This window comes from Nicotiana attenuata, unplaced genomic scaffold (genome assembly GCF_001879085.1).
Source record: "Nicotiana attenuata strain UT unplaced genomic scaffold, NIATTr2, whole genome shotgun sequence".
NCBI classification, from domain to species: Eukaryota; Viridiplantae; Streptophyta; class Magnoliopsida; order Solanales; family Solanaceae; genus Nicotiana; species Nicotiana attenuata.
This window is the reverse complement of record NW_017673553.1, coordinates 12,307-21,065: the sequence shown is the minus strand read 5'-3', so window position 1 is coordinate 21,065 and position 8,759 is coordinate 12,307. Positions and strand designations below refer to the sequence as shown.

The following is an 8,759-nucleotide window of genomic DNA, read 5'->3' as shown; positions in this document are numbered from 1 at the left end:
TATTTCTTCTTATATCCGAAAAAGCCTTTTACCTAGTCTTTCAAATCATCATTGTGTTTGAAGTGAAAAAGAAAAGTAAAAGAAGACTACAAATTCTTACTTGGGGTAGTTAAAGAAGTACTAATATTGGCTTATAACCGACATTTGTAGGATCAAAGTATTGTCGCCAATTAAGACTTAGCTTATCTACTCATGCATTTATCACCATTATAGAAAAGAATTATTTTGTTGCAGAAACTTATTCAATGATGACGACCCTTAAAAGTAGCTACAAAAACAATATACATCTAGGGGAAGACGTAGCCTTTCGTTATCTGATTCATCAGAACCCAATAATTTTGGCATAATGCATAAACTTATATATAAGAATCTACCAAAATAGCAACAAATAGAAGATATGAGCGCATAAATTTAGAGATGTAATATGTTAAATGTTAAAAATCTTAAATATTAAATTCATAAAATTAAAATTCTGAATCCGTTTCTGTTAGTATCGACTCAAATAAAGAATAAAGTCGCCAACATCGATTATGCACAAAAGGTTTAAAAAGAGGTCGACACAGAAAGCAAAGACATTTGTGGAGATTCTAGTTGCCACAGAAGACTTTCAGAGTACCCACGATGAGGCTTCCCTTTAAGTAGCGAGTGGGTCGAACTCTTCATTTCAAAAGTCACTTTTTAAACAGATAAATTTACTAAAATGAATTTTAATATTTCTGAATTTTTTGGCATTTGATACGTCGAATATAAATTAATAAATATACTTTACTTGATGTTTGTAGATCGAACTATTCTGGCAAATTAAACTCGATTCATATTATTTATCCTGAAATATTAAGTATAAAACCTTAAATATTTAAGCTAGATATTTGTTATTTATAATCCCATTAGACAAATTATCTGATTGTGTTAAATATTTAATGAAGATTAAAAGTGCTCACATTTGAAAATTTTGAAGGACCAAAATTATTATTATTTTTGGTTAAAGGAATTATTGATTATATTAACAAACTAAATTGTTAAAATAGATACACCATAGGGGTAATTAGCATTATGGGTAATTAGCATCCCCTGTAGTAGTCATAAATTGTTCCATAATATAATTATTATATTCCAAAATGGTTCTAGGAAAAATATTTCTTAGGATGTCTGCACAAAATGTTTCGTTTGCAAACACCGTAGGAACTGCCAACATAGCTGTCCCTGTCCTTCCAAAAAAGATTTTTCCTTGCTCCTTCTTTTGCTAGCAGATCAGCTACCCTGTTCTATTTCTTGTAGCTATATTTCACCATTGTTCTGCCTATCCATTGGATCAACAACCTGCGTTCAGAAAGAATAGAGTCATAAGTATCATTTCCCATTATAAGCATCCTTATGACCTATGTAGAGTCAGTAGCTATTTCTAGGGGTGTGAGGCCTCTTTACTCGGCGATTTGTAAGCCCTACAAAGAGGGCAGTTAGCTCAACATAAGTATTGGAGGTGTGAGCCAGGCTTCCTATGTGACCTAGGATCAAGTCTCCACTAGAGGTCCTAAAGACACCGCCAGTTCCTCTTGCTCCAGGGTCACCTAGTGTTGCCCAATCAGTGTTAAGTTTATAGTGCCCCCTCATGGGAGGTTCCTGCTTAACCCAAATAACAACCTATTTTCTCATTTATCCCTGCTTGTTAAAATATGGTATTCTGTGGCTTTTGCTATAGTATTTGGAGCAGAAATGTGGTCATTCCTTTTTTTTTTAAACAAGGTTGTGATTCCTTGTTAGCCAGATGTGCCAGAAGCAGAAAGGAAAGATAGCCTCGCAAGATAGGTTGTTATTGAAAGGCTTATTCCTAAGGTTGATCCACGTGTTGGACCATGACTGACTTGTGAATGTGGGTGTTGTTGTGAATAAGCAGAGGTGCTTTGAATGGTGCGATTGTGCCAGAATAGCTTGCCGTTGGGGCAATCGAAGAAGATGTGGACAATTGTTTCAAGGTTTGAGGAATAGAAGCAACATATGGCGTTGTAATTGACACCAATTTTCTAGAGGAAAGCTCTAGTAGGGAGTCTGTCGTGATACATCAACCAAAGAAATTACTCAAGAGTATACTTAAAGGCTAGTTTGAATCTACCTTGAACATAAGGGACCACGTTTGTCATTTCCTTAATTTGTGTGTATATGGCACAACTGAATTTACGATTCATGTGATTGGTTATGATTACATTTAAAGGTATTTAAGTTATGTAGTTGACATTACATTTGTTTAAACGGTCACAAACAATTACTTACATGATAATTTGAGAGAGAGAGAAAGACAACTGTAATAGTAATCAATAGGGATTTTTACATTGTAGAGCCTTCATCCAAGGTATAATATATGTATAATTTAATGAGGAAAAAACATAACTAGGCAAAATTGTAGGAATATTTGCGGACATATAGCAGCATTAGGTCTTTTACACATAAGGCAAGAAAATATTTATATTCCTAGCCAAAACCCCTTAAACATGGTAACTTCAATCACGCTTCTACTTTATATTCTTAAACGGTTTCAGCTACATACTTCTACTTAATTAAGAAAATTAGTTATTACTGTCAGCCAATCTTCTTAGACGTAACTGACGCATTACAATTATTCCATATGCCAATATAGTATTATATATAGAGATGGGAACCATATAATTCGAAGCAAACAACAGAAAGATCATGTATACTTCTTCTGCCATGGATAACAGAATCACAATTTTGGTTCAGCATAGCGGTCAATGGGATATGCAACACAGGTTTAAGAATTTTAGCGTCGATGGGGTGGTGATCAGTATGGAATGGGATTTTAAATCGATTCGTTCGGAGATATCAAAGATACTTGGAGTCGACGCACAAACTGATACGATGGATATTGGATATTCCGTGAAAGAGAATTTTCCACCGATGAAAATATACGACGACAGGAGTTTGGGCTTGTACATGGAGTTGAAAAGCAAAAATTTATCTTTCACTGATTATCCATTGTGTATAACATTTAAAAAGCAGGATAACGATGGTACATGCGCGAATCCAGTTGTTAACAAGGCAAACTCCAATCTTTTTCAGAATTTGTCAATGGTTGACAATCTGGAAACGGTTGAATGTATTAATTCCGGAAACAAAGAGGACTATGATGTTATGCAGATCGATGAAGAGTGTATAATCGGAATCAGTACACATCAAGAGGTTAATGAAGGGCAGCTGTACAAAAACAAGGATATACTGCAAAACGTTATGACACATCTTGCAATCCGAGAGAAGTTCCAGTTCAATGTTGATCGTTCAAATAAAACAAGGTACTTGTAAAGTTAACGAATGATTATATACAATTGAAGGATATGCTTTGTAAGTTGTAATTTAAAAATAATAGTGGTAGTGTTTTCGAATATAATCTTTTCGAATATATTTATACTGCAGGTATTATCTTGTATGTGTGGATGATCAATGCTCATGGAATCTTAAAGCATCAAGCCTAAACACCTCGAATATATTTAAGGTGAGAAAGTTTGAAAAAGTTCACACATGTGAAAATAATTCCAGATTATTTTCACAGCGGCATGCTACCTCTGATCTCGTTGGAAGTTTGATAATGAACAAGTTAGATGATCCAAAGTTGGAGTATACTCCAGCAGAAATACAACGTGACCTCAAGAGGAATTATGGAGTTGATTTGAACTATATGAAAGCATGGAGGTCGAGGGAAAAAGCTTTTGAAATGTTGAGAGGCAAACCAAGCGATTCGTATAATAAGCTGCCAAGGTTTTTGAATATGTTAATGCATACAAATCCTGGGTCAGTGACAAGGTTGGAAAGGTCAGATGACGGGTGCTTCTTATATGTATATGTAGCACTCTTCTCATCAATTAAAGGATGGGAGTATTGCATGCCTAATGTTGTTGTCGATGGTAGCTTTCTAAAATCAACATACAGAGGGACCTTACTAACGGCCTGCACACAAGATGCAGCAGGTGAGTTGATGTAAACATTCATAGGTAGAAATAATTTCAAGTATAATTACACGTGATGTATAACTGTGTATAAATTATACCCTAAATAACCTGAATATTTTGATGGTATCACAGCTTCAACATGTAGTTTAGTATAAATCATGTATAATTTATCATATCCTCGTTTTTATCGAACAAATATTCTTTATCGTATTTGATATGTTGTATAATTTACGTTTTAAATAAAGTTAATTTTGTGATGTTCAATAAGGTAAAATATTTCCGCTCGCGTATGCTGTGGTTAATTCGGAGAATGATGCATCATGGGAGTGGTTCTTCCGGAATTTGCGAGAAACATATGGTATAAGGGAAGGAATGTGCATCGTATCTGACAGGCATGAAAGCATTTTGAAGGCAACATCAGTTGTGTATCCTGAAATGCCTCATTGTGTATGCATCTTCCATCTATGGAACAACATAAAGTTGAGGTTCAAGAAGAGCCAAAAGAAAATAAGGCCCTTATTTTTGCTATGGCTAAAGCATACACAATTGAGGAATTCAACCAATACATGTCAGAAATACGTAATCTTGATGGGAGAGTTAAAGAATACTTATTTGACATTGGATATGATAGGAGGTCGGTAGCGCATTCAACGGTTAATAGGTCCATGGTGATGACATCAAATATTGCGGAATCCATGAATTCAGCGAATAAGGCGGCAAGGGATCTACCTATCTACGATCTGCTTGACTACTTGATGAAGCTGGTTGCGGCTTGGAATAACACAAACAGAAACGGAGCACTGGCAAACATAACCTCAATCTTCACAGATGAATTAGATCATAGGATTGCTAGTAGGCAAGAGTTACTAAGAGGACCAGCATCGAGCGCCTGATGAGTCAGTCATCTGGAACTGCATGGTAATTCCNTGCTAAGGGAAAAAATCATTGCGTCGAGAAGCATGACGGTAAGTTAAATTGACATATAAGGTATAAAGTTAGAATATATACTGATATTAGAGTGTAATGTAAAAAATGTTATTATATATTTGATTGAATATAATATACTATGTATACCGCATATAATGAAATCATTGGTATACAACTTATACAGTGAAATATGGATTATCTTAAGCATCGAACAAAGCAGCAGTGCTTGTTTAGTTTTCTGGATATGAATTAGAAAGTCTTATCCTATCTGTTGCCCTCTTATGAAAGAATATTTTTGAGATATTTGGAAATTTTCTGCTTTGTTCATATGTCCACCATTCACTGGTATACATGCTTATAGTGTGAAACTCCTTCGAGATGTATTTTGGAGTCATTGAAATACTTGTATGGGGCCATTAGCTATCTTTGAGTTTCAGATGCTAGAAAGTATATGCTGATCTTGGTTTTTGAGGAATCAATTACTACTGCTCTCTGTTTTTTATGATTGATGCGTCATTCTTATAATACCCTTGTTGAATGTGTGCTGAAAATTGGTTTGGTATTATTTGGTATAATGTAGGTTACTCCATCAAATGAACACTTGTATACAGTCGTACATGATAGGAGGCGATTTGTGGTGTGCATGCGGGAAAGAAAATGTAGTTGCAGAAGGTTCCAACTAGATGGATACCATGCGAGCATGCGTTGGCGATTGTGACAAAATACCACATGGATGAATACAAATATTGTTCGGTATATTGTAGCAAGGACTACATGCTGAAGACCTATGAATTTCCGGTTTATCCAATTCCTGACGAAAGTCAATGGGAAATTCTTGAAGATGTCTTAGGGGATGCGGTTAAGCCACCAAATGTAAGAGTTAAACCTGGCAGGCCAAAGAAGTCGAGAATCAAAGGTGCCGGTAGGAAAAAAGGTGTAACATTACATGTGGTTTGTGTGGACAACAAAGTCACAACAGAAAAACCTGCAGGAATCCTCCAAAAAAATGTGTTTAGCTCTTATGCTAGTCTGCTAGTGATATCTCTAAGGAGAAGCTTTGTTCAAGCTTAAACAATAGTTTAATAAAAAAAATGCATTATGTGTTATGACAGATCGATTGGGCCAATATAAATGTTGCTATTTCCATATTTACTTCTTATGTCTTCTATCAGTTGATTGAATATTGCCCTTGTGCAAAAACAAAAATAGATGGCAATGACTAAATTTGACGGCACATGTGAGCACGTGATTTTTGCCCTAAGCTATAATTCCCAAAATTTCAAACAAAACAGTTTTTCTAGTATTTATAATTTTTTGTGAATTTTGTGGCATCCTTTGGTAATTGTTACATTTTTATTTGTGCATTTTAATCCATATGAAAATACCAAAAAATAGGCATTGGCATCTAGGGATTTAACTTCACAACTTTAGTAATTAATTTTAGAATAAAATGTAAAGAAAATCGCAAGAAAGTAGTTGCATTTGTCTTTAAATAGAGTTATAAGTAATTCTAGGAGTTAAATAGTGTAATTAGGTCTTTACTTTGTTTTAGCATTTTATAAAATCAGAAAAAATAAATAAATACAAAAATATATATACAAAAATAGATAAAAGAAAAAGAGAAAATTCAAAATGGTCTTGAGTAAAGACCAAATTTGGGCCAAAATCAGGTAGCCCAAACAATTTCCACGTCCAGGTCCAAACACCCTGCCCGGTCCAATTGCCTCACGTTCAAAACGACGTCGTTTTGACGTCGTTTAATCACGACCGTCTATTTTCCCAAATCCAATGGCCACGATTAACTCTCAAAATGGAATAAAACTGTCCGAATTATACACAAAAAATAAAAACATAATTCCTCTTCCTCGTACCAACCCGTCCCCTGTAACGCCGGTGCCGGCCACCCTCCTCCGCCTTAGCCCCACCGTCCCTCCGCCGTCCGCCGCCGGCCGGAAATCGTCGCCGCCGGCGGCGAAGCTCCGATGACCACCAAAATTACACCCTGGAACCACTGTCTCCTCCTCTTTCCAAATCCCCAAATATCATCCTTCAAATCCGACCAGAACATCTCGAATATCGGATTGAATTTTCCGGCCAAAACCCAAAGTACGCCAAATTATCCCAAATTGATACCCTAGGTTCATCTGAGTCTCCTCTATCCAACCCCCATAGCCATTAGTCTCGAATCTGCCCGGAACGTTACGAATTTTAAATCTCAATTCCGGCAGAACCCTAGCTCAGAAAATCTTGGGGATTTTGGACCGTGATTTCCCTAATCATGTGTGTTCTTTTGAAAACACACGATTAGGGATGTTACGCGTCAAGAATCCCGGAGGATTCAAACAAATGATCGGTCAGAGTTCACCCCATAGTCAGTCAAGTGCTCAAGCTAAGTAAGTTTTCCTTGTTCTTCTTCGTTAGTCTTTTTCTTGACTGATATTTCCTCTTGATCAATCAATTTAGGGCTTGAGTTTATTTCTCCTCATTTTTCGGTTGAACCAGTGTTCAAATAGATTAGCTTGTTTCTTATTTGTTATTCTTCATTGTCTTTTAATTAATAATGAGAATTAGGTCGTTTGTCAACTTAGTTGTGACTGAGTTCTTTAGAATTAGGATTGATCATGTTTAGGATTTAGTTTAGGTTTTGAGTTGCTTAAATCTTCTCCAGGCTTCATGAATAAGTTTGTTCTATTAGTTGTGTGTGTCGAATCTGTTTGCTTACAGTTTTGATCAATACTATTTGAGCACTGTTTTACTTTGACTTGTTATTAGTAGTTGTTAATCCAAAAATCAGTAGTTATTTGAATTTAGGATTTGCGATTGGATTGGTGGCTGGTTAATTTGCAGAAATAGTTATTTGAACCAGGGTCAGTTAGAAAGTTTAGTGTAGTTAATGTAGGCTAGTAATTTCAGGAGGTTCAAAGGGTAGTTTAGGCATAGGAAAAAGGTACTTTCATCAGATTTGGTAATTTTTAAAGGGGGGTAAGGATAGAATAGGGATTGTAACAAGTATAGAACCTTCTAGGATGGACTATAGTATAGATTTCAATAGAATAGGTGTAGTTACTTGTGTAACAAGTCAGAAAATAGAGGACTAAGTGATTAAAACTGGAATTTGAAGGAGGGACTAAAATGTAAAGTTGAAAATCTGAAATTCTGTTAGTTTTGCCTATAAAAGGTGGTCACTAGTGCCTTCATGGGGGGACTGGGTTTTGAACATTCCGGAATCTGAGAGGAATTAGAGTTGAAAAATCAGAAATAAGAGATGTTCCATTGAAAATCTTTGAAAATTTTTGTGGTACTCATTCTGTGACAAATTCTGAACAACTGAAGGTCAAAAATGAGCTGAATCTGTTTAGTATTCAAGTTTTTTGGTTCACTCTTGGGTGGATTTTGATTCTGAACTTTAAGGATATCATTGCGGGTTCAAAATTGTGGAAGTGGTCTTTTCTCGATCATTTCTGGGCTGATTTTGTGGCTGACTCTTGTTCCTGCTACTGATTCCATTGCTGATCCTTCATTTCTCTGTTCGCTTTTCAATTTCCAGGTATACCCTGACACTTGTGGATATTACTCGAATGTAATGGAAAGCTTGGCTTCTGAATATGAGACTGCTGTTCACTTGCCTTGAATTATTTGCTTCTTTAGTTCCTGTTTAGTTTTAGCGTATTAAAGTATGCTTGAAATACACAGCCTCGTAGTGGCATTGATTGGTGTTAAATTTAAGTGAGTAGGCTATAACTGATTCATCTTCTGTAATGACTCACTCTTCACTACTGTTTTCTTAGTTTTTTTGCTATAGCTGAGTATTTGATTTTGTAATAAAAGAGGCTTTCATTATGGTGTTTATAAGTTGTTCCTGTTGTGTAGTTCAAT

At 35.7% G+C, this 8,759-nt stretch overlaps 1 protein-coding gene across 1 annotated transcript; it reads left to right on the top strand.

The window, feature by feature from the left end:
• Window positions 1-2,685: 2,685 nt before the first annotated feature.
• Window positions 2,686-4,849, top strand: LOC109216705. Its single transcript, XM_019380891.1, has 5 exons — window positions 2,686-3,302; window positions 3,424-3,502; window positions 3,560-3,974; window positions 4,225-4,403; window positions 4,508-4,849. The coding sequence occupies exons 1-5, from the start codon at window positions 2,686-2,688 to the stop codon at window positions 4,847-4,849; spliced, it is 1,632 nt and encodes a 543-aa protein (XP_019236436.1).
• Window positions 4,850-8,759: the final 3,910 nt, after the last annotated feature.

Bases quoted from the DNA above. Each gene is read 5' to 3' on its own strand.
- LOC109216705 (XM_019380891.1), top strand. From the start codon at position 2,686: ATGTATACTTCTTCTGCCATGGATAACAGAATCACAATTTTGGTTCAG. The intron at 3,503-3,559 runs GTGAGAAAGTTT...TTATTTTCACAG, and splicing joins ACACCTCGAATATATTTAAG to CGGCATGCTACCTCTGATCT. The intron at 3,975-4,224 runs GTGAGTTGATGT...ATGTTCAATAAG, and splicing joins CTGCACACAAGATGCAGCAG to GTAAAATATTTCCGCTCGCG.